The sequence below is a fragment of the Anabrus simplex genome, chromosome 5, assembly GCF_040414725.1.
Source record: "Anabrus simplex isolate iqAnaSimp1 chromosome 5, ASM4041472v1, whole genome shotgun sequence".
NCBI classification, from domain to species: Eukaryota; Metazoa; Arthropoda; class Insecta; order Orthoptera; family Tettigoniidae; genus Anabrus; species Anabrus simplex.
The window spans coordinates 202,986,324-203,013,787 of NC_090269.1; the positions used below are offsets into that span (position 1 = coordinate 202,986,324).

Consider the following 27,464-nt stretch of genomic DNA (forward strand, 5'->3'; position numbering starts at 1 on the left):
AATGAATACAAGATTTATTGCTCCACCTTCTCAATACTTAAAATCATACAACGTTTAACAAAACATCACAATATGATAGTGTAGTTTCGGTCCATATCCCGGACCATCATGAGCCAAGCCAAAATTGCAAGTAAAAGACATAAACTAAATTAATATGGATGAACATGAAGATGGATGGTAGTGGAATGACATACAAGTAAAAACCTTATACATAAGTTACAATACATATGATCAGAATGTTAAAATTAACAAATGAATAAAATAATTGTGATGATGTTTAAAATTTCTTGATGCCAAAGTCTAGGTTGACGGTTGGACTCGTGTTGCACATTTGAATTCAAGTGAAGTCTTAGTTTTCTGGAAAGTTCTGAGGGCAAGTTCCACGATGGCGCAGAGGGAATTGTCCAATATGACCAATATAGACTTGACAAATTGAGAAAGCTGGACTTGTTCTATGTAGCTTAAGCAAATGCTGTGTTTAAAGGAAGTCTCAATTCAGTCGGAACCCAAAGAACCTGAAGAACAAAATTAGAATTAACTCGGAAAATCTGATAGAGAATGGCCAAGCAGGCATCAATTTTTGGTAGTGAGACAAAGTCTCTCATAGAGCATTGGCACTGCGGGTGGCTTCAAGTAGCCTACGCAGTGGCCTCCATGGTATGCACTAGCCATGCGTCTTGGTAGGTGTGCTAGGTACCAACTGATGAGCCCAACCAAGCACATGGGGGCAAAATGCTGGCAACCAGGAATGAGTTAGCTGAAAAAATTTATAATGTCCAATAACGGACCATTTATATTGGTATTACATCACTGATGGCAAAACATGTACTAATTCATTATAATTCAATACATTAACAATTCTATTTGGCCTACACATATATTTTTTTCATCATTTATATGTGAATACTAAATACTGGACCTACCTGAACAGTAGGAACATGCGACTTCTCATCCTTCAACAGAGTGATCACATTACAACTACCTTCAACATGGTGATCACATTACGACTAATTGTTGTTCAACACACACGTAGCTGACTTAGCCCCCTTCAGAAACTCTGAACTAAATTTTTGCTCAAAGCACTTGCCTTGCTGAACTGATTTAAAGGTTAAAAGTTTCTACAAAGTTTGTTCAGACAGCAAGGATCTGAACTATGTTTTTGTCTTTGTGACTCTACTAAAAATCCTTTCACATTCTGCATTGCTATGTGGAAGTGATAAAATAGCACATCACCTTAGAGAGTCTGTCACTTTTAAGTACACCATCGGCTTATTTCATCTGACCTACCACTGCCCACTGAACATCAATTCTTCCTTTTGCCAGGTCTGTTTCTTCGAGCTGAAAGTTACAAAACTGGGAGTGCAGAATACCGTGGTTGAATGGGTCTGGATAAAGCCCCTTTTGACGGCATTTCATAGAAATCAACATTGAACTCAAAAAAATTTTTGGTCGCTGGAATTTTCCAAATTTTGTCAGCTTTTCTACCACCATGTCTGGTTCTCGTGAAGTCCTTGCACCGGAGTACTTGCGCAAGGAGGAATTAATCTATGAACTCTTAATTAGGAAGGTCCAGCCTGGTGGCACGGTTGCGGCAGATATTGCCAAACTTAAAGAATTTTTAGTTTCCCACTTGTATCCCAGTATTTGGGGAGAAGGACATTGATGAAGCTATGTCCACTATCACTGACAATACCACTGAGCTAGCATCTGTTGTTAGTTTATTTGAAGTAAGTGATCCTTCTACTAATCAACTTAAGCATGTTCAAGCCAGACTGTTCCATTTTTACAATAGGGCTAGGGACTTATTGTCTCTAAAAAAACTGAAGGATGATCATGTGAAGGAAGCTAGTAATTTATTGGAACATCTTTCTGACATTTGTAATAGGGTTAGTCAATTGTTGTCCAGGGCCGCTAGTGCTAAAACTGTAAACATGACTACGAAAGAGGACTCTAGTAGGTCTGTTGAGAGTAGGGGATCGGTGGTTCCATAACAAACATCTGCCCCATCGGAACAAGTGTCTGATCTTTTTAAAACAACTTCCACCCTTCTTTATCAGTAATGCAGTGTTTGAACTCTCTCGACCTCCAATGCCATCCCCTATTATTTCGCCAGGTTTCAGCAGCCCACCCCTTACCCATGTTGCTTAAGGGCATCTCCCAAGTTTTCGATTAACTCAACTAATGATGTAATGTCACTTCTAAGATTCCTAGTTGAATTTCAAGATTATGCTTTGGTGTTCGCTCTGTCTCACTCGCAAATCCCCCAAATAATTTACTCCCATTCTGTAGACATCCTCTCGGACAAAATTGTAAAAGCAATAGCTGATAGATCTTCTACAGAAGACTTCCATGCCCCTCTCTTGGCTAACTTAATTCCGGCTAGAGCCATGTCATCTCTAATACAGAAGTACTACTTTCGAGTCCAAAGATTGGACGAGAATTTGGCCGATTTCATCCAAGACAAAGTTCTATACCAGGGTATTCACTCTCCATTTTCCCAAAGATCAAATTGTGCAAACCATTGTCGAAGGAATTTCTCCATCTTATAGGTCATACTTATGTTTTGTGTCTCAACCTCAAACCTTCTCTGAACTTGAGGAAATGGCAGTGTCAGCACAGAGGGAGTGAGGTACACTGACACTTCACGAGTCGCCACGGAGCCCCCGCCATCATCTAACAGTTCTCGGCCGCCACCTCACCGAACCTTCCCCACACTCAAGTGTTATGCGTGTGGATCGACAGAACATCTGCAAAATAAGTGTCCCTTGGTAAAACGTAGTGGAACTAGGAATGGAGCAGGCCCCTCACAGGGTTGTTTTAAGTGTGGGTTGTTTTCCCATCTAGCCAAAATTTGCACTTCATTGAACAACACACCTTCCTGTTCCACTTCTAGTGCTGCCTCCACTAACTTAGCCGATAGGAAGTGACTAGCGTCGTCAGCTGAGTCACCATTTGAAGGCCCAAGGGAATGCCCTGGAATTGCTTCTGAGACCCCAGGATTCATGCCATTTCTTAAAACTGAGGTAAATAACGAACGCATCACGGCGCTATTAGACTCGGGCAGAGTTAGCTCTATTGTTTCCGAGGAGTGGTACTCTACAATTAAATTGAAAGAAGTTATACTGTATAATGGATCAACATTTTCAATAAATGTAGAATTAGAAATGTAATGTTATATTACTAGTTGATTATAAGCAGTACCGGTTTCGACCACTGTTCCGGGTCATCATAAGCCGATCACATAAAATATAAAAAATAATACACAGGAAAATAATAGGTGAAGTATAAATTTTCCACTAGTTGCAGTTCATGAAGTATTATAACACTTTTAGCAGCAGCACTACATCTTAAAATCTTGAAGAGGTTGAGGATCAATCATATAAAAGAAGCAAGACTTAAGTTCTTGGAGAGGAGTAAAATTTATGTGCTAATGCCATTGTGTTTAAAATTTTACACCTTACGCTACCTCAAGAACTACCTGAGCTCTCATCTTCAAGAAATCACACACTGCGTAAATGCGATTCTCAATTGTTCTAATATTGTGCTTTTTAACATTTTTCTTTTCACAATTGTTTTTTATGTCAACTGTTCCGCATCTCCAAACTTCACGAATCTGACATACGAGATTTTATAAACCTTACTATATATTTATATTGTCAAGTATATTACACCGTATTATACTATTTCACGCCTAGCAACGTTTGCAAACTTGATCCTAGAGCTATTTAAATTTTTCATAGAGTTGCATAAACATTTAAAAACGCAGTGCCATTAGCACACGAGTTTTACTGCTTCATTCCAAAATGTAGGCTATTCGTGACTTCAAGCCACCTAAAGACGTCAAGGGAATCACTAGGTTCATAGGCATGGTGAAATCCTTCAGGAAATGTATTCCCAACTTTGCTAATAGGGCAGAGCCCATAAACCTACTTCGTAGGAAAGGTGTCAAGTTCGAATGGGGGCCATCGCAGCAAGCTGCGTTTTAAGATCTTAAATTAGCTCTCTGTAATGCCCCAGTATTAGCTATGCCTGATTTCTCTAAGAAATTCATAGTTCAAACCGATGCCTCTTCATCTGCTGTTGCTGCTGTCCTTCAAAACACCTAACTCGAAAGGCGGACTATTGTCTATACGTCTAGGACATTACTGGCTCAAGGTCCGGCTCCATGGCTAAGTGGTTAGGGTGCTGGCCTTTGGTCACATGGGTCCCAGGTTCGATTCCCGGCAGGGTTGGGAATTTTCACCATAATTGGTTAATTTCCCCGGCACGCGGACTGGGTGTATGTGCCGTCTTCACCAGCATTTCATCCTCATCACGACGCACAGGTCGCCTATGGGAGTCAAATCGAAAGACCTGCACCAGGCCTCTCCGGAGGCCACACGCTATTATTATTATTGGCTCAAGAAGCCAAGTACTCCATCTACGAGTTAGAAGGACTTGCAGACCTGTTTGCCTTGGAGAAGTTCCGCCTCTATCTGGAGCAAGTTAAATTTAAGTTAGAAACTGACAATCAGGCTTTAAGCTGGGTTTTAGCTGGGTCTCGTCGTACAGGACGTATCGTCCGTTGGGCTATCTGTATTTCTGCTTTTCAATTTGACGTGCGACACATTAGAGGATCAGAGAATGTGGTCGCCGATGGATTAAGACAAATGTTTTCTGGTGATGTTGAATCCATTGAACAGGAGGACAGTTCTTTTTTCATTTCCGAACCTTCTTGTGTCAATGCTATTTTGACCGATGCCCCTATGTTCTTTTGAGATATCGAAAAATATCAACGGGAAGATCGAGTGCCGGCTCCTATAATGGAAACTCTTTCTTCTGGGCAACATGTTGTCCCTTATGTGTTGAGGAATTGGGTTCTGTGTTGCCCTTCGAGGCACGATCAGTTGAAAGTAGTAATTCCAGAGCTGTTCTTGTGCTCGTGATCTTCAGGTACTATCATGAGACCCCATTAGGGGGACATTCAGGTATCTTCAAAACTAGAGAGAAAATTAGAGAATTATTCATCTGGAAGAGTGTGGATGGCAAAGTCAGAGAAATGGTTAAGGCCTGTAAATCTTGCTTGCTTAGTAAGCCCTCCTTGTCTAATAAGCTAGGGCTATTGTCATCGCATCAAGCATCTCGCCCTATGGGGTGTTTGTACATAGACTACGTCGGAACCTTCCCTCAATCTAAGGGGAACGGGAATAAATTCATCCTTGTGTGTGTAGATGGCTTCACCAGATTTTCATGATTATTTCAGACTAAGCTGGCTACTGTTCAGTCCACTATTTCTTGTCTTAGTACCATTTTTGCTTCTTTCGGTCCTAAGTCTCTGATAATGCTAAGGCATTCACATCTAATTTATTCCGAAAATTATGTTTCGACTTACCCCTTATCCCATATCCCTACTTATGCTTATTACCCTCAACCATCGCTGGCTGAGCGTGTTAATCGTAATCTTCGATCTGCTTTGATCGCCTTTCATCATTAAGATCATTCTAAATGGGATACTTCTCTGCATCGGTTATCTTTTGCTCTGAATTCGGCTGTTCATGAGTCACACAAGTTTACTCCTGCCTCTCTCATGTTTAAGTTTGTTCCCAACACGCCATTGTCTAATCTATGGTCCATCAATGAGATATTGCCAGAGACAATAGATCGTGATAATATCAGGGACCTGTGGAGGAAAGCTAACAGTAACCTCAAGGCTTCTCATGAAAAAGTTAAAGAGAGATATGATCGTGGACAGAGACCCACCAATTTAAAGTTCGGAGATCAGGTCAGGGTTAAGAATTTTGTACCGGCAGGCAAGCTTGCCCATAGATTTCACAGATCGTGTATTATTTTGGATTTCTTAACACCGTCACTCTATGGTGAGCAATCCAGCCACTGAAAGAATATTTAGGGTTCATTTGTCGTAAATAAAACCCATTTGAAATCCCTTGTTTTTCTGAGTAGGCTTTGAATCTTAAATTTCATTGTTTAATTTATAAGTGGTATGTGGAGGCCTTCTGCCCCACTTAAATATATTATGGTATTACCTTGTTGATATATCATTCTGTAAAAGCCTTCCTCTCTAGAGAATGATTGCTTTTCCTCCGTTGCCCGGGTGCCATTACCTTTCGCCCTCCTCCAATACCAAGCTTGCGTTTCACACACTCATCCTCGATGCCGCCCGCCTCATCTGAACTTCCAGCTTAAATATAAACAAACTCTCTCTCCATAAAAACGGTCACTGCTGCCCAGTAAATGATTGTTTCAGTGCTCAAATTGTCATCTGTGGCCGAGTTACAACAACTGGCGAGTGATGCTGGCGAGGGGTAAGGGCCCACCCCGCTCTGGTCCAGTCTCCTTCATGACGGCGAACTTGAGCACCATCTTTACCGGCAAGGGCTGAGGTGCGGTACCACAACTGCCTACTTCATCATCGGCTGCAGCGGCTGCTCTTGCCGTGAAGCTTGGATTGCATCTTCCGGAATTTGATGGCTTCAAGAATGCTTCAAGATTCATTTACTGCATAATAACCTTACAAATGAACTCTCCATCGATCATTTTTTTTTTTTTTACTTCAACCTTCAAACAGAAAATTTTCCTATAAAGTAAAATTTCAATACTGTGACAACTGAGGAAGGACTTTTGGGGTTGGAGGTACACCCGCTCTGTGCATTTATAAGTAGTGCCTTGTAGAAGGCCATCTGTAAAATTAATGTTTGACAGATGGCGCTACTATCAAATTATGTCACACCCTCTGGGGTGAAGATGAACTATTAAAATTCAAGATAAATTTTGTGTGTTAAGGTTTTCTAAACTGGAATGTTTAGTGTTTGTTTTGGATATTCAAAAGTTATCAACACTTCTATTTCTTCCTGCCAACACATGGCGTTGGCCAATAAAAAATTTTGTACATTTATTTATTCACCAATGATAAAATTTTGATATTTGATTATCCACTGAAAATTGGCCCAGGCCTTGGCCCAGAGTTTTCTGGAACTCTCCTCTCCGCTATAAAAGCCGAGGGCTGGTGAGCCACGTTGTCTTTGGATCGCTCCAGTCTAGAATGTGTTCGTAACGGAGGCAGATCCTGTTTAACATGTGATAGTCTTTCAAAGCTAGCTCGAGCGGAAGGTTTCAAATCTTTAGTACTTTAACTTTTCTTTTCTCTCATGTAAATTTCAAACTTTAAATGTAAATTTCAAACTAGTCTAAAGAACTTAACTGAAATCTGGGAATAGAAAGTGAGGTACCCTCTCGTATTCCCTCTCAACTTGATACTGAGGTGACTATGAGTTTGTAACCCTTAAAATCTATCTAGTAATTTCTGTAACTTAAATATTTTTCTCCATCCAGTCACCTCCGTTGTACAGGCTTAGCCTCTGTAACGTCGGGCCATAAGCCCAAATAGGGTTTCAAGCATTTCATTTACATTTCAAGGAATGCATCTGTTCGCCTCCTCACCGTTATGATTGTCGGCCAGTAACTTTAACCTTTTATTTTTACCAAAGGCCAGGTAGAATGGGTACTCATTACCCCTGTTACAGTTAACCTTATTCATTTCAATTTTAAAGCAATCAGACTGTTGAGCAGTTAAATGTAGGTGGTGCCTTTGATAGGCCTGGAAAGTGTAAATTTATAGAGCAAAGACGCTCTTCCTATTAATGTAAAGGTTGAATGGTGCCTTTGGAAGGCTGGTATGGTATAATGTTTGAGTAGTAATCTCCTAGGTAATTTTGTGGAGCAAAGGTGCACTTGTAAGATAGCATATTTTGGACACACTGTCTCCTAGAGGTATTACTGAATGGAGCAGTGGTTGCTCTTGTCATATTGGCAAGGTAGGAGCTTCAAGCTTGTACTGTTAATTAATGCTGTCTAATTGTTCTAGGAGTTTATAATGTTACTTCTCGAGCTCATTGTTGTACCAGAGATTTTGTTATTCGCTCAGCAAATTGTTTGTTAAAATATAATATTTGAAGAGAAAAAAAAAAAGAAAAAGGTCACGAAAGGAAATATAACTGCCAAATTTAAAATTGTTCTTTCTACTTTCGTGTATCCCCCCCATTCATACCCACACCTTCTTTCACCTCTGTCCACCACAATATTGCCGTAACAATAATGGTGTATGGTCTCTGGAGAGGGCTCGTGCACTTTTGAGTTGATGACTATAGGCAACCTATGTATCTGTGAGGATGGAGCACTACCTATCATGAATTGTAATGATAAAAATGGCACACAGACCCAGCCCCTTTGGCAATCGGAATTAACCAATGAATGTTAAAATGCCCAACCCAGCCAGAAACCAAACCCAGGACCTCTTGGACCAAAGGCCAGTGCGCTAACAATTTAGCCATAGAGATGGACTACAATAAAAACCCAAACCCCATGGCACAACAGCCCCGAAGGGCCATGGCCCACCAAGCGACTGCTGCTCAGCCCAAAGGCCTGCAGATTACAAGGTGTTGTATGGTCAGCACAACTAATCCTCTCAGCCATTATTCTTGGCTTTCTAGACCGGGGCCGCCATCTCACCGTCAGATGGCTCCTCAATCATGTAGGCTGAGTAGACCTCGAACCATCCCTCAGATACAGGTAAAAATAAAACCCAGGGCCTCCAGGTAAGAGACAGGCACGCTACCCCTACACCACAGGGCCAGCTCCATCATAATAATAATGCCTTAATAATAATAATAATAATAATAATAATAATAATAATAATAATAATAATAATAATAATAATAATAATAATAATAATAATAATAATAATAATATAATGCTATTGGTATTATGTCCCACAAAGTACTTTTACAGTTTTTGGAGGTGTCAGAATTTTGCCAGCAGGGGTTGTTTTATATGACAGTAAGTTTACAGACATGAGGCTAAAATCTTTCACCACTTTCAAATACCACCAGACTGAGCCAGGATCAAATCTGTCTTGAACTCAGAAGAGTCTCTACCAATCTGAAACACTCAGCCTGGCAGACATAACAAATTATTATTATTATTATTATTATTATTATTATTATTATTATTATTATTATTATTATTATTATTATAGGCCAGTGATGGCAAAGGAAGCAACAGAAAGGAGAGAGAGAAGAACAAACTTAAAACAAATGGACAAGCTCTCCATTTTCACTCACCAAACCCAGGTTTTCCAGATCTACTTCTTCTGAGTTAGAAAGAAGTTTGTTTCTGCTTCCCAGCTTCAGCAAGTGGAAGGGCATCAAAAATTACCAAAGGGACTACTCAAGAGAATGTAGGCAGAATAAGAAGAGAGCAGTACTAAACGCAACATGAGGACAATGAAGGAAAAGAAAATAGGTTAATATAGGTGATAAAAGACAAGAAAACATAGAAGGAAAATGGAATTTAACAAGTTTAATCCAAAAATATGGAAATGGAAACCACTGTGTGGATATAAATGAAAAAAAAAAGACAGCAGGTAAGGCCACATTCTAGGTTTTAAAGTCTACTTCCTTGCCTGATTCAGAAAACACAAAAGCTATAGTGTTTTGAGATGTCAAACTGCACTCAGCTACGGTAAAATCATGTCAGAACAATTTGCACTATGATATAGATGTTGATTCCCATAGGGAACCTGAAATATTTGTCCCGAATGAGTAAATTTATAATACCAATATAAATGGTCCATTATTGGACATTATTAATTTTCCAGCTAACTCATCCTTGGTTGCCTTAGCACACTGAGGCGAAACGCTGGCAACCAGGAATGAGTTGGCTGGAAAGTTTATAATGTCCAATAACGGACCATTTATATTGGTATTACAATTTGCACTAGTCATAAACCAGTTCATGTACAAGTATGTAGCATGCTATGAATCTTACACAGCTTGAGCTCACTTCCAGAACTTGCCACATATCAAAGTAAAACAGTGTACAGTGGCTCACATTTGATCTTCTTTTTAACTGAAGATAGCAGCCAACAGGATCAGTCTCATACAAATTTAAGAGTGGCAGAAATAAAAAAATGAAGGCACAGGAGTCAAGCACCATCACTCTATTGTAAAGCTTTAGAAGTCCATTTTACGATCTGAAACACAAAAATGAAAAATATTAAGAAAGAAACAGGAGGGAAAAAAAGGCTATTAAACATAACAATATCACTATTTTTAACCTGAAAGGGGTAATACTGTATTAATTCCTTAGACAAGAGAGGTTACATGCAATCAGACCAGGAAAATTACAAATTATGTATTACTGTACTGATTTTTTAATTGTTCCATGTTGTTTCCTGCCTTGACGATGCGAGCCATTTGCATGTCTGTGTTTTCGGATTCATTTTAATTGTTATTACCAGGAGAGGATATTTGCAGAAACTGCAACTCCAACAACTGCAAGACTAAGGACTCTGCAAATAATGATTCTAAGTGTACTTAACGTGATTGTTATCTTTGTGATTTTAAGTTAACTTTTTCAAGGAACTGCGTTCATTTCTGTCCCCGTGAGCTTTATGCAGGTTTCAGTTCCTGGTGCTATCTTTTGAACCATAAAGAAACTAATTGTATGCTCAGAACCTGACTCCTGGTGCTATCTTTTGAACCATAAGGAAACTAATTGTATGCTCAGTACCTGACTCGAAAGAGAATGTCACGACCATTCATCTGATATATATACTGTATATTGACTGTGTTACAATTATCATACGGGTTTCTCCCTGAATTCATATTTCACAAAGTTTCTGCTATCACCAATGGAGCTTGGATAGCTGGTCTGTTGATGAAATTGAAACATTAATTTGCCTAGTGTATAAAAACAAAGTGTTGTTCAATCCTATACTCCCTGGATATAGTAAAAGAGAGACCGTGGATTTTGTATGGCATTCTATACCATCGAGAATTGGGATGAAAACTGGTAATTATTAGATTTATTATGATTATGTTATGAGTAGTGTTATCTTAGATTAATTATTGGTAAATTATATTATACGAAATAGATTGGTAAAGAAAGTTACACTAGGAGAAGTAGTAATTATCGTTCTCGTGATTTAATTGAAGAAATGTTTGGAAAACATAAGCAGTGCGTACCTAACCTCCATCTCGTACCTAATGAAATGAACACCATTGTTCGCTTTAATGACAAATAAATGTATGCCATAATTACTACATGTATATTTTCTTCATTGCAATATTGTAATTCATTATTTCAGGAAAAAGTTGTGCCAAAAATGGCAAATTCTGAGGGCAGGGTATCAAACTCAGAGATAACGTCCCCCAGGTTCTGCTGTACAGAAAACAAAAAATGGGTCTACCTCGATGTCCTAACCTTTCTGGAACCCTTCATTGCTGGAAGAAGGTACAATTCTGCAATATTTTTTAATAGTAGGCCTACTGTACAGATCAGTGTTCTAGTTGTGAAAGAGTGAGGGGAAAATGCAGTCTGTAGGCCATAAGTTCTACCCATCTGTTCATTAATGTATTAGATATAACTGAAACTATGCCTTTGCTGGCAGGACGTAGTGTTTACAGTGCACTATGTCTTCTGGTATGGGCTAGAGCAATATTGTTACTTTCATTGATCTGTCTCAGCTTTATCCTTGGCTTTGACAAGATGAAAGTGACTGAGGTATGAGTGATGCTAGTAATGTCATTCCTTATGCAGCCAGTCCCTGCTATGAATGGTGTGAAAATGTTGCTCATAGGGTCAGTTGGTGCATGCATTTCAGTGGGCTTGGCAGGCTGATATGTAATAGCAACTTCTGGCTCGGTGAGGAAAGCAATGGGAAACTACCTCACTCCTCATTTCCCTAGTACGCCTCTTCAGTGATGCCTAGGCCATTTATGACAGCTGATGGCAGAGTTGTTGAGATCCAACCAGCCTTCAGGCTGAGGACTATACATACATACATACATACATACATACATACATACATACATACATATAAAACTGAAACTAATATAATCTAACCTAACAATCATAATTATTGAAACTAATAATTTCTTAAACCAAGGCTTGTGTGCAGACTAAAATTTAGCTCTAATTTAGAAGAATTGCATGAATATGTTGTTCATTCATTTTTCAGTTCTATAACAAACACATCTATGGAAGTGGCACCTGTTGTAGGAGAGCCTTCTCACCAAGCTGAAATGGAGGAGACAGAGTTTGTGCAGTTCAGATATTATTGAAGGGACTTCAACTTTCAGTCCAGTGACTTCTGCTTCTACAAAAAGCTCTGCCAGCAGTTAATCAAATTTGAAAGTGACAGTGATGTGTTAAGTAAATATTTAGAAAAGAAACTGAAAACTGAAAAGAAAGCATAATTAGTGTTATTTTTAGAGTGTCTTCATGATGACATGGAAAGACTGAGTGAACTAGGTCGAAGGGTTTTCAGAGTTAAAGTTCAGGAACTGTTGTATACAATGTTAGATCAAGAAAGAATCTAATAAAATATATGTCCTTGAGAAATGTTCTACTTTTAAATAAAATCTGTTTTCCTTCTACTTATCTATTAACATTTATTGGAAACCTCAGTGAGTTATGTATGTTAGCACCTGGTGGGAAAGTAACTTTAACTCTAATTTTTATTAATTACCAGGTAATAGCATGGTTAAAACATCTTAACATGTATATTTTATGTGTTAGAACATGTATGGTTAACAAAAAAAGAGAGTATTTTGAAATACCAATAGTACTGGTAGGTCCTTTCTGTGTGTTTGTAGGAAGTAGTTGTACAACACAGGTGGTCTGAAACCAGACCGGTGTATTGATAGTTCTGTCCAAGAGCTGACTTCCTTCTTACAGAATACTGCTGATCGCAACTGCAAGCTCACTGTACTAGGTTTGTACAGCACAGGTGGTCTGAAACCAGACTGGTGTATAGATACCAGTAGTTTTGTCCAAGAGCTGACTTCCTTCTTACAGAATACTGTTGATAGCATATGCAAGCTCCCTGCACTAGGTTTGCTGCACCTATATTCAATGTTGCTTACTATACACTGCCATTCTGGGAGAATACACATCCTAAATACCTACTTGAAATTATCTACCTGGTCCTGTTTTGTATTCCCAACCTAACATTCAGTTCCCTTTTAGGTGTCTTCCCTACTGCCATCACTTTAGTCTTGACAAGACTAATTTTCATGTCATACTCATTGCATCTTTTTTCAAGCTGCAAGATATTAGATTGCACGGTTTCAGTAGACCAAGTCTTCCACATAGGACAACTGCTTACTACAGTTCTACTTAACTGAATCTCTCCCTGCCACCTTATACCTTCATAACTTAGCCTTTATCTCCTCATTCCAAATTCTCCCCTGCCAGTGATCATACCTGTTTGTACCAGCAATCATTCTCACTACTTTCATGTCTGTTAGTTATAACTAGAGCCTGGATTTCCATGTAAATGCATGTTCCTAAATAAGCTGGTCACACTTCTCAAACTTTGCAAATATTCATTTTATGACTAATCAATTCCAAATAACCATACTGTTTCCATGCATGTTTCGATGTTTTGGCCATTTTGGGAGAAAATTCATGCATAATGCATATTTGGAAAATTTTGGATTAGTACAAATAATTGGACATTTATATTGGATTAAATGGCTTTTCTTCTGACTTTGATGCATATATTATGTTAACTTGCAGGATAGTGGCTTTTTTGGAACATTGGTATGCAGAATTTGGGACCATATGTCCATGTTATTTGTCTATCATTGAGAGAGAAAGAAAATGTATTCCTGGCATACTACTTGACAACCAAAGTTAGATTCTTAGAGGTGCTTATAATCCAGTTAGCCAAACACTTTCTTATCTGTCGCTTGAGTAAACATTGACATAAGCGGTAAGACCCTGCGTCGATCGCTCTAATCCTTATAAACAAGGTGTCCCAGTAAGAACCGAACCATACATTTTGCATTACTAAATGACGGCTATTTCTTTTTTCCGTCTATGTTAGATGATGAAATCAAAACTTGAATCACACTTCTGTGACACCGCGTTACTGAGATAGCAGCTTACAAACCTTGGTTTTGCACTGAATCCTGTTTTGTTTCCCTGAAATTTCCTACCCCAAACGCTCACTGGTCACACGTCTGAGGCCAAAATATTTCAGAAAAGAAGGGAATTGGAAAGCAGCATAGTTACACGCTTCAAATTGTAATTTAGTGTTGGACTGTGCTGTGAAGTGTTGGTGTCATGCCACCTATTAAAAGTCTACGAAGAAACCCCGTGTCTAAATGGATTGAGGGAAAGGAATTTCTAAGCTAATTTGTTATAAGAGATAACTTCAGGTATATTTTGTCCTAAATGTCTTCATTTAAGTATGAACCCGTTACTTCTTGTGACAAAGAAATATAATTTTCTGTGTTCAGGAATGTTCTGTCAGTTACATGAATGAACTTAAATGAAGAAAATGTGGAGAAATTAATTGCTGTACAGTGTTTCAAAAGGAAATGAAAATATAACAATGAGGAATTGAATTTGGATAATGCATATTTTCTAGTTTATTGTACATGTTCCATCATTTGATAGTACAGTAAAACCTTGTTAATTCGAAGTCGTTGGGACTCAAAAATCGGACTTCGAATGACGTGATTTCGAATTAACCGCCAATTCGCAATTCAGAAGTACCAACCCTCGCTGCGTTACAAAATATTCTAAGGCCCGTTACTGCATGCAGTTAACCTTGCTTCACAGTTTATACCTTTCAAATGCCATGAAAAAAGAACTATTTCCAAAATGTATCCAAGAAGGTGCATTTACAGTATTCAAATAATGCACTCGGATATCTCACTGGTAAACATAACCTCACGCAATGAAAGAAAGAAAAAAAAAAAGCACGATTAAAAGACGATGAGAAATCTATGCTGGCTCCCCTGTGCAAGCGCGTTATTAATTGGATTACTAAACTATGCATTTTAGATGCCTTATATTTACACAGAAAGTACCCGATGCCCTTAAAATCGAACTTTCCTATGACTCTAACATTATACGATTTCCCGCCATGGCATTTCTCTCGTACTTCAGAAATGTAAACACTTGCCGCATCACAAAGTATTCTAAGACCCATTAATACATGCAATCACTTCGATACACAGTTTAAACCTTTCAAATGCCATGGAAAAAACTATTTCCAAAATGTGTCCAACAAGGTGCATTTACAATGTTCAAATAATGCACTTGGATAAATCAATGACAAAACCCAACGCAACGAAAGAAAAAAATCACACAATTTAAAGACGAGGATAAATTATGCCGGTTCCCATGTGCAAATGCATTACTTTTTGGATTTCTGTACTGTTTGCATTTTTAGATGCTTTGTACTGGCATGGAAAGTGTCCGACGCCCTTAAAACATTGTAGCTTATCGAACTTTCCTATGACGAGGGGATAAAGTATCTCGCTTCCATGTGCATTGCAACGCACTACTATGACCCCCATCCCTCACCCTTGTACGTTTTCCTGGCTGGCAATTTCTCCTTTAAAACCATAAGACCGTTTGGGCTCACATGAAAATAAATCAATGCAGTTTCACCGGCAATGACAATATTGTTCGGTGCCTACGAACTTATTATATGAGCCATGTTTTTTCGTCAACTGTCGGCATCGCCAGTGTTCGCGGATTCTGTTTTCCCGCACACTGCCTGTTGTGCGATATTACGGCGTTCCTTAAAAGGTTGAATACAAAAGAATTCAGATTTCATTCAATGATTCATTCAACTTAGCAATCATGAAGTGCACTGAAGACCCACCGAAGTGAGTGTAAGTGTGGAAAGCTACCCCTCCACGTTCCGGAACGCGCGTTCTATTATGACGCGGAACGGATAAATTTCCAGTTGAAATTACTCTGTAACATACTATTGTTTTAATTCAAAACTGCCTTTACATTTTAAAAGTCTGAATTTCGGTAATGGGGCCGACATTGTACTTCGAATTACGAATTATCCATATTTCGAATTAAGCAAATGAAATAACATGCAAAACTATATCTCACGTTTCCGGGAACGAGAGCTTCTTCGAATTAGGCAGGATTTTGAATTAACCGATTTCGAATTATCGAGGTTCTACTGTACATGAATGCAAGCATGTTTTGAGATTTGATGGTGCATGGGAATCTGGGCTCTATTTATAACTTATTAATAACATTTAGGCCTACTGAGAGCATCAAGGAAGACCCATTCTGTTTATTTCTTGAGCTGTAGATCAATGTAAACAATGAAAAACAAAGGTGAAAAATTAATTTGTAACTATTTTGACAGGTGTTTCTACGTAAGTTTTGTAGATTTTAATCTACAAAATAAAAACCTGAATTGTGTGTGATGTGATATTAAGGGGATATGATGGCAGAAAATTTATTTATTAAAAATATATTTATGACAGTTACATGCTTGTAATAAAAGGTTGAGTAGATTAATTACCCTATAAGTTAATCCGAGATCTTACAAGAGCCATGTACCCTACTCTGACAATATTTTATATAATTAGTATTTACAAACAATTTTGACAGGCAATGTAAGATAGCAAAATTAAATTTTTTACCACCTGAGCAACAGCCCTAAATAACATTCTACTGTAGATGGCCATAGTATTTAGTTGTTGGATTGTTTTACAGTGTTTGGTACTCATTTTTGGTGAAACTGAAGGCAAAGTTTTCATTTTCCTTCGACTGATTCATAAGGAAAGTATTTCAGGATGGATAGGCTTGGTAGTGTTCACATCAGTAAAGAAAATACATAAGAACAATATACAGAAAGGTAAAATCAACACTGAAGAAAGAGTCTTACCAAAGCTTTGTGGAAAAATTTGTCACTTTGTACCAAGCAGTTTACTAGTAACTTGGATGGAAGTGCAGGATTTAGATTAATAGGTTTATTATTGCCAAGTGAGCAATTAGATCAGCTTGCCAGTGCAAAGTTTGGGGAGACAGTAGTTTACGCATAGTGATGAGGGTAATAAACAAGGGCTTGTGGGTATTTACATGTAGTTGTGACAAGTATCAGTCTATTACACTGCCAATTTACTCATCAGAACAATATTCCAGAAGCTTTTCCTTCAGTTATTAAGCCAGTGTACAGGGCACTAGCCTCATCTGAACTCCTTGAGAAATGTATACATATGCAAATACACAGAACCCTAATGAGAATTTAAATTTTCTACTTCGGAAGAGGTGTCCATAGACAACCTTCCTTCACGGCCAATTGGTAAAATTAGCTGCTTTTGAAGCTGCTGTAGTCCTCAATGATGTAAATAAAGACAGGATTGTCATTCTTGCAAAGTTTCAACTTGGACCTGGATTCTTTGTACAGAAGACAGTACGGGAATTCAGCAAATGCTTGTCATGAAAGCGATATGCTACTATTCTGAACATGGTCCAATAACAAAGAAGAGGAGAGGCGACAAGAGATTTGCAGAGGATCATGAGGGAGAGAAAGAATACAGTTACAGGGGATATTAAACAGTGAAAGGAACTCCATTGCTTTTTCTTGATTTTTTCAATTTCACAATATTCAGAACATATGTGCATTTTTCTTTCTTTCAAACTTGTTTACAGGATTGTAATGAAACTTGACACACTGTTTCTACATTAGGTAACGTAAATTTTGACTGGAAGCAAGATATGTATTATTTTGGTAGGTGGGGTTTCACCAAGTGGAATATAAAAAAATTTTAAAAAATTTAAAAGCTGTTAACCTCCATCCAATAAACACCTCAAAATATAATTTGAAAATACAGTACTTATGTCCCAGGAACCAGCATCATTAAAGAAAAAAGCATAAATGGTAATAAAGTCTTATAATTGAAGCTTTTGTTGCAATTTTCACCCAGTCAAGAATTCTGGCTGTGATGCTCTATGAATGAAATCACATATAATAGGAACAAATCCAGTGATTGTATCATGAGGAATACCAAATCTGTAAGATGCAGCCGATTGGAATGCTTATGCATTGCACACAGATGCCAATATTAGATGGATACCTCCAACTTCTGAAAATTACGGTAGGTTTGTTGGAGTAATGAAATCTGCCACAAAAAGAAACATTCCTCGAGGCTATCGGAAGGATTACATTCCAGGTTGGAATGAGGAAACCAGTCGCTTGTCCGTTGAATATGAGGAAGAATGCAGTCAAGAGAAAGCAATCGAACTCCTCAAATCCTTAGACAATGCTAGAAGAGAGAAGTGGATAACAACTGTAAGGGAGCTCAACTTCACACATTCCAGCAGAAAAGCATGGTCTTTCATCCGCAAGCTCGATCCAACTTCCACACCATCAAGAAATCACTCCTAAATTAATGTGGAAACCATAGCTAATCACCTCGTCTCAACATCGCGTATTTTAGGGGATAAAAAATTCACCAAGCAGGTTAAATCAGAACTAAGGCAGAGAAAACAAGACACCCTGCCAAATGACCAATATACAAGTCCATTTTCTCCAGAAGAGGTACAAAAAGGTTTGGACACACTCAGATTCGGTAAAGCTGTTGGACTTGGTGGATTATACCCTGAACTTATAAAGAACTGTGGTCCAGCAACCAAACGTTGGCTTGCTTCTTTCTTCGGTGATCTTCTGCAATCGGGCCACCTGCCTGCTCTATTCAAAATAGCTTAAAATTATTGCTATATTGAAGCCAGACAAGGATCCAAAATCATCTCAAAGCTATAGACCCATACCTCTACTAAGTGTTACATATAAGCTTCTAGAAAGACTGATCCTCAATAGAATATTTCCTGCAATTGAACACCTTATTCCACTTGAGCAAGTTGCTTTCCGGCATGGTCAAGACTGCAGTGATCAGGTTCTTGCTTTGACTTATTTCCTTGAAGCAGAATTTGAGAGAAAAATGAAAAATCTCTCTGTGTTCCTCGATCTCACAGCTGCTTATGACATTGTTTGGAAAGAAGGCCTTCTCCTGAAACTCATTAGAACTATACCATGTCTTAAAATTTTCATACTGATAAAAAATATGCTCAGTAACAGATCTTTCCAAATTCATACTGAACATGTCCGTAGCAGATTTCATAAACTTAATAACAGCTTGCCACAGGGATCAGTCTTGTCTCACATTCTCTTCAACATATACATCCATGATGTCCCAAAAACTGTATCTCGCAAGTTATCTATGCAGATATCAACCTCACCATACAAAGAATAGACTTCAATGAGGCAGAAGACATTCTATCCCAAGACCTTGACAAGATGGGTGATTATTTCAAAAAATGGCGCCTGAAACCTAGTCCATTAAAGACAGAGGTAGCTATGTTCTACCTAAATAACAGGCTGGCAAACTATCAACCTATGATCAGGTTCGTAAACCACACTCTGCAGTGTAATACCAACCCAAAATATCTTGGTGTAACTTTAGACAGGTCTACCATTACCAACCTGAAACGAAGAGAGGGTCTTCTGTGCGGTGCTGGTGCTTTCCAGGGGAGGAACCACCCCGACAAGTTTGACGAAGTCGGAGCTCTGGTATGTAGACGGTGGCAACTTTTTTTTTCAAGAAAATGGGGCATCTCACCTCTGTGACCTTCGACATACATTATACAATCAATGCTGAATGGTATGTGAATGAATGTCTTCCCAAAGTCCTCACTACATGGAGGTCACAGCACCCGAAGTCCAAGAGTGGGAACCTTTTGCTGCATCACGACAATGCATTTGCACACAGGGCTGCCACAACAATGGACATTTTGGAAAATGTAAAAGTGCGAGTATTACCTGATTCCCCCTATTCACCTGACCTGGACTCATGCGACTTCTTTCTGTTCCCTAAGACTAACGAAAAAATTTGTGGGAAGCGGTTTTTGTCAGATGAAGAAGCCACTGCCGTGTACAGGAATGTACCAAGTGACATCCTGAAAGAAGCTTGGACTGAGATGTTTTCTAAGTGGTTGCAGAGAATGGAAAAATGTATACGAGCTAATGGAGAGCAATTTAAAAAATTGTAATTGTTGTTTTGCAAATTAAATTTTTTCTCACACTCTGCTAAAAACTTTTGGCGCTCTAAATTAAAATGTAAATACTGTAAAAATGTTTATTTACATGAAAAATCTTCATCCCTGACAGTATAAATTTGTCTATTACATTGATGTTTAAATGTTTAGCTCGACTATCACGTAGTGCAGTGAGTGAGCGGTGTCTGTATTAGCGTGGAATCGTATGCGAGCACTCCATTCCGCATGACGTTGCAAACCCGCATGTCACTGCACGGCAACTGAATGGCTCCTGGTGTTGCATGATTATGAACAAGCAGTAAAACAGTAGAAATTCATATTACTCCCTTATGTCTTGTTCGTGATAACACTAAAATAGTTCAATTTTGTGGTTAATGTTTACCTTTTTGATATCGTTAATGCCCTGAGGATAATAAATTGACATTTGAACATATTCATTATTTCCATAGTACTCCTCGCCCGGCTACTCATTCCTGCCACATGGCTGACGAAAATATATGGGGAGAACACTGAATATAGCATTTGCAGTATGGAGTTAAAAAATGTCCAATGATCATCAAACTTGCATGTTTCATATCTTTCATATCTAAGACAGATACAGTATGTTCTAAAGTGTCCAAATTTCCGACTGGCCTAAGGTGTTGGGTCTACCATAGTACAACGTTCCACCTTCATATTACTTTATCCAGACTGACAATGTTTTACAGATATTTTAACAAATGGATCTGATTTAATGAAGAGATACTTCATTGTGATGTCTAGCAAAGAATTTATGAATTTTTGTAAAAGAACAAGTACACAGGAAGTAAATATTATACATGAACAACTCAACCAGAACACAAAAAGGACATAGTTAAATCAAGCTTAAATCACTTACCACTTTCTTCTAACCTCCTGCCCTTCCAGGACTCCTCTAGTTTGCGAACAAATTCTTCAAACACAACAACACCCCTGAACATTCCAGTTTTTTTGTAATCCTTCACTCGTTTCTTATCTTCCTCATTTGTGTTCTCTTTAGCTTTAGCATCATACTGATTGATTTCTTCAATCAACTGGCTAAAATGAAATAAGGAATAGCAATAAGGACACCAATAATGAACTGATTACTCAAAGGAGATTTTCAGGAACTAATTAAGGATAGCAGTATAATATAAAAGCAGAATTATTTATAAAATCAATTTATACAAAAACCAAAATGGACTTAGACAACAGTCTTGGTGGTCGCATTTACAAACAAATGCAAACTTGTAGTTTTATATGATGATATTTTGACCATAGTGTCTCTTCAGATTTAGTATCATACTGGAATTGATGAGGTCACTATGGAAATGATAATAGAAGCAGGAGCAATACTTGGTCTACGGTGGTTATACAGGCTCTTCAGAATGATACAGAGAGAAAAGATTGTTCCAAAAGAGTACACAAAAGAGGTCATTATACAGTAAAACCTTGATTATCTGTTTTAATGCCAGAAAAGGGGGGAATGGTTAATTTTGAAAAATTTAAAAAGCCCTGATAATCTGTAATACTAATTTTAATTGACTTTAAACTACGTACCTGAATGCATAGAATTATAAAATACAGTACATGAATCCCTCTTTAAAATCAAAATATTAAAGCTAATCAATGCAAGAACAATACCAAATATTCACATAAATTACCCACAAAACATTTATCATCCTAAGATATCCAGTTTCCCAGGTGTGGTAGCGCAGAACATTAATAAATTAAATTTACCTGGCATCATTCAAGCTGTTTTTTAAAAACATCTGCTAATTTTTTCTGCACTCTCTTACAACTTACAGTATTTTCTTTTTTTATGCCCAAGTACACAAGCAGTAAATAATTACGAGAATGTCTGAAAAATCCATATCGACCTTTTGCACCAAGAAGTCCGTGAAAGTCTCAGCCAACTCCAGTGCGGTCTAAAGCAGTTTGTGATTGTTTGTGATGCACTCTTCTTCCCCATCCTCCTCACTTTCACTCATCAATTTGCAGCTGACTGCCGAGTTCCCACATGCGCTTTTACTTACTATTTTGTCATAACGTAAAATATGATGCCTAGACAATACATCAGTATGAAACCACTCCTTAATGTTACTTTCATCCACTTCTCAAAAATAAATGTTATTTCAATAGCCTTCAGGATATCTTTTAACATCAGTCCTTCATTTTAATTTTTGTCAGTGAACCCATAAAAATGAGCAAGCTCTGACATCAACATACAATTTTCTCCATGATCAGCTTATGTTCTGAGCGGTCACTAGGTCCCGTGATTTACGGGCAAGATAAAGCACCTCTGTAAGTTTTAGTTCTTTTCATAACTGAACCATAGACCTTTCTTTGGAAATTAAGAGTCCTAGAAGTTTCCGTTAATAACGCCTCTTTAGGGTTGCAAAATTTCCTTTGTCTTGGCAGCTTAATTTCATCTGATGGAGGAGCAAAAAGGAGATAAGCCGAATAGCATAAGCCTTATATAAGAAAAGATCATTGCTGGCATCATACGTTCACAAGAAATACGTATTTGTATGGAGAGTTGGACTGTATGGGTCAGAAATCTGCGGTGATAAAAGAGAAAATCCAGACCTTCAAAATGTAGTGCATGCTAAAAATACCCTGGACCAGTACAGTAAGCAATGAAGAAGTGTGCTGAAAAGTCTGAATAAAAAATACCAACTGGTAAAATGATTAGAAAGTAGAAGGAACAGATTCATAGGTCACCTGCTAAGACATTCAACCTGGTGCCCCAATCTGACGGAGGGAAGAATGGAGGTCAAAAGGAGAAGAGGAAGACCAAGAAAAGAATTTATGATGGACATCAAGAATGGGTGGTGTACACAACAGTAAATAAGTTAGCAATGGAGAGAATGCCTCTTTCGTGAGGATAACAATGCTACCCACTAATCATGTAAGGTTGAGGGCATAAAAAAGAAGAAGGGTTGCAATAATGCATTGGTCTATTGGCTGAATTAATGTTACATTAGGCAGCAAAGCTACCCACTAATCATGTAAGGTTGAGGACATTAAAAAGAAGAAGGGTTGCAATAACGCAGTGGTCTATTAGCTGAATTACTGTTACATCAGGCAGCAAATAGGAAACAATACTTTTGTCCTCTAGTTTCCACTCTGTATCAACTCGGTGGAGGGTGCATTATTCTTTGATGGCAAGCGCTTGGACGCCAAGAAATCTCATCAAACCCGCAGAAGAAACTTATTATGCAACTAAATTATGAAAATACTGCACATCATCCATGTGGATTTGTTTTAATAATCTACTGGAAAACATTTCATAGCTGTTCCTTTGAAAGAACGCAGACTTTTTGCTTTATCAACAACAGGTAACAGGATGTAGCCCAACCGTCTCTTAATAGTGGAGGCTGATGACAATGGATCACTAGGCTGATTTCCCATTCCTGTGCGTTGTGAAATATTTATGATGCAGCCATCATCATAATCATCATCATTAACATCATGTAACCCTTCCAGTGTGTCGGGTAGGTTGGTGTTGAACGACCTCTTGCGAGCATTGTCTGTCCATGTAGGTCTCACTCTCCAGTTCCCTCCTCTACTCTCAACATTATCTATAGTTGCTCCAGCCATTTACAATGCAATAAGGGGTGAAAAATATTTGACTCTGACACAGAATGTGACGCGAGATACATACTCGGAGATGTTACACTTAATCAAAACCAGTTGTAGGTTATCATTCAGGAAGTAGAAACGATCAACATATAAAGTACGCGTCATGGACTGGGAGAGCTCTCATTTCGTTATTCGTCAATAATGGAATGGATAATAAAGTATATTTGTGATTGTTGAATTTGAATAGCTTCCCTTCCTTTCCTGACTGATCACATTTAGGAGTTAAATAATTTTCACAACATAAAATTAGTAAAAAGGTATGAAGTCATGTCTTCAGTGCTGATTGCCAGTCTATTAAGTCTCTCCTCATCAGTCCCAGTTCTTCTAAATCCTTTTCTTCTCAGCCCCGACAACTGTGATGAGGATATGTAGTGTGCCAATACTTGAGACATAGTGACCGGTGAACTTGACCAAGCAGTAATGCCATGTAGCAGTGATGGGTGGCCACAGAAGAGACAAAGCACACCAACTAACAGCAGTCTTGTCCTGCTGTGCTAATGATGAGTTTTTGGAGCTTAGGACATAGCAGGCATCACATTTTGTCTTCTTCTGAATTGGCAATATTAGGGCATTCAAGGCGTAGGCATTCAGCGCCTGTCCCCCTATAATTATTTTATTCTACTCATTCTTCGAGCGACCATTCCGTCACATTTTTCTTCTCATTTTGACAATCACCATTATTTTCCTAATCAATAGGACTAGTGAGAATACGGCTTTGCAATCTATAAAAACAACCACCACCATCGCCACTTTGCTAACATGACTACTGAACACTATTTGCATGTGAGATATGCTTGTCGTTGATGGACTTCGCTAAGGTGCTCCTGAATATGTGCTTTAACATGCAACAGCATCATTTCTTGCAGAATTATTACGGTTACATAAACGTATGATTTTCTTTATTGTAAAAATAAAATTTAAATACACACACTGGGCTTTATTTTTTGACAGGACTAACCACTTAACTAGTCTAGATCACTGCCATGAAGCTTTTACAACCTTAGGTCTCAAAATCAGCAAAACAAAGATAGTTGGCTTGGTGATGAGTAGAAACTCTCCAATTGTTCATCTAAGAATCGGAGATGGATATTGTAGACAACTTCCAGTATTTAGGTAGTGTTCTGTTATCAGACAATACCATACATCAAGAGATTAGCAACAGAATACAGAAAGCATCCAAATTCTATCACGCTGTACGTCAAATACTTTGGGATGAAACATTTCCGTTAGTTTCCAAGATCAGCTTGTACAAAATATATCTAGTATCTATACTGACGTATGGCCTGGAAGCAGCAATACTTACTGGACCAACAAATAGTCATCTTCAGGCAACAGAAATGAAGTTCCTCCGTTCTTGTCTACAAAAAACAAAAACGGATAAAACAAGGAATGTGGATATCTGGCAACAGCTTGGATTGGAAAGAAGCTTGCTGAAGACTCTAGAAGTGAAGAGATTGCAATGGTTTGGTCACATGAAAAGAATGGACCCTCACAGGACTCCTCGAACATACTTTGACCACAATGTTCCTGGGTAGAGACCAAGAGAAAAACCTTGTGATGTTTGGGAAAAACAGATATTGAAGGACCTTGAAATTAGAGATGTGAACTGGCATCACATATGTGAGCAGCATCTGTGGATGGATAGGACAAACTGGAGGAGGCTCGTACACAACCGCACCTGGCTTGCTGGAGCGAAGAAATGATGATGATGATGATGATGATTAACCACTTGCCCCCTATTTTTTTTTTTTTTGCAGATAAAACATGCGCAAGTGCAGTAGATACCTACATATTAATGGATATAATTTTGAAATGATTAATTATTGAAATATCAGAATAAGCCAATGTTTGAACTGAATATCTGAGCTATATCCATACCAAATTCAAGCTCAATTGCTCTTCTAGTTCTGATGTGATTGAGCAAGAAAGAAACTGAGACACTTTCCCATTTTAAGCTATTATGTTAATTTCTTGCAAGTAATTTTACAAATAATGTACATTGGCAGACAAAAAAGTAGATCACTTTGTAAAAACGAAATTGTAATTGTTAAAGACCAATTATTGGAGGGAATTGTTCCATTAATTACATTCATTTTTAAATTAAGGCAGTTTCTAAAGTGTAATCTGCTGTTTTGGAGAATAATATTATGTTTAGAGATTCATAAATTAACTTAAGGAGCTGTTTTCCACCTGTAAGTGCTAGGCACTCAATTTTATTGCATCGACTAGCAATAATACCTTTTAACTTTTACAATACTGGGACAGAAGCTATTGATGGATTATCAATGTGTGACACAAATCTGTCACAAAGAAATATTTTCCTTCAGTTTCTCTTTCTCATTTGACAAGTTAAGACACTTCTTAGCCCAAAAGACGTTGCAAGAGCAGTGGCGTTCGTGGATGATGGACGCAGAATTAGTTATGCGGCTAATGCCATCGGTGCATCATATGGAAGCGTCCAGAATGCTGTAACACGATTTCGTGATCTCAGTACCTACCATAGATGACCTGGATCAGGCCACTGTAGGTCTACATCTGCTAGTGATGATATATTTCTGGTCGTCCAAGTCTTCAGCTAACGTCAAACTACCACCGCCGAAGCCAGAAATTGTTTTGAGACAGTAAGGAATTTTTTACTAATTAAGTAGTATTGACTAGGTTGAACCTTATAAATAACTCATCTCTGTGATCTCAGTTCAATACGGAAACAACAATGAAGCTTATATCTTTGAACAGTAAGGAATGTCACTGTGACCGCAAGGGCTGTCAGACAAAGACTCCTATCAGCCAATTTGACCTCAAGAAAACCTGCAACTAGCCTACAGCATATTCCACAGCACAGAGCACCTCGATTATAGTTTTCACATCAACATCGAAATATGAGTATGGAGCAGTGGTCAATGGTACTGTTCACAGATGAGTCACGATTATGCCTCCTGTCACCTAATGAGAGAGAGAGAGAGAGAGAGAGAGAGAGAGAGAGAGAGAGAGAGCGCGCGCGCGGAGAAGGCATGGGGAGCAATATTCAACTTGCAACATCTCCGAGAGGTCACCATTTCGGGGTGGCTCCGTCACCGTATGGGCCGGTATCAGCTTTGAGGCCAAGAAGGAAATTCTTTTCATTGATGGAGGTGCAATACACAGCGTTACATCACAGAGGTGTTAACAGAGGTTGTAATCCCCTACGCTACCTTAGTTGATGAAAATTTTATCCCGATGCATAATAATGCATGCCCCCCTGCAGGCCGCTGTGTGACAGAATATCTACGAGACGTTAAGATATGAACCCCCAACTGGCTGGCTCGCAGTGCAGACCTCAATCCCATAGAACATCTGTGAGATATGCTTGGCTGAAATGACTGGCGCCGCAACTTTGACACCCTCAACGAAATGCAGGCAATAATACTGGAAGAGTGGGCGCTCATCCCCCCCGGAAATGATCCAGGACCTTCTAGCTAGCATGCTGCAAAGGATGGAGGCTGTGTAATCATCGCCAGAGGTGGTAGGTAACATCCAGTACTAAGGCAAGATAAGTGTAGTGTCATCAAGAAAACTCTCAGTGGTATGTTCATAATTTTGCTCAGTGTAATGCGATATTAAGGTGATGACATTTGCATAAACTACAACATCTACAGTGAAACCTCGTTCGTACATTCCTCATTACCATGTTTTCCCGCTTAGCACATCATAAATTCAAAGTCCCAATTCTCATCATATTAAATCTACATTAAAAATACCTCACTCATCACGTCATGAATTTGCACTATTACCGCTTAGTACGTGTACGATCACATATTTCCTAGCCCTGAAAATGTTATTTGTCATCCCTTGTGAAAGAAATGTGATTGATCTCCAACGCGGGTAAGAACCATCGCCACAGCTGCGTGATTATGGGAAGCTTCAGGAATGTTCAGCGAGATTTCTGAATTTAACACAGT

At 38.5% G+C, this 27,464-nt stretch overlaps 1 protein-coding gene across 2 annotated transcripts in view; it reads right to left on the minus strand.

Moving 5' to 3' along the window:
- Window positions 1-361: 361 nt before the first annotated feature.
- Window positions 362-27,464, minus strand: part of Prim1 (DNA primase small subunit) — a 103,240-nt gene continuing 76,137 nt past the window's right edge. Inside the window, exons 7-9 of one of the 2 annotated variants that reach the window (XR_011018307.1) lie at window positions 20,762-20,940; window positions 9,886-10,027; window positions 362-515 (exon numbers count right to left, since the gene is read on the minus strand). Coding sequence is in view for 1 of the 2 variants with exons in the window: in XM_067148437.2 (XP_067004538.2) it covers window positions 10,008-10,027; window positions 20,762-20,940 (199 nt within the window). In the remaining variant the exon portion in view is untranslated. Of the gene's footprint in view, window positions 516-9,389; window positions 10,028-20,761; window positions 20,941-27,464 lie in introns of those variants that run through there. The other variant, XM_067148437.2, reaches the window with a different exon arrangement.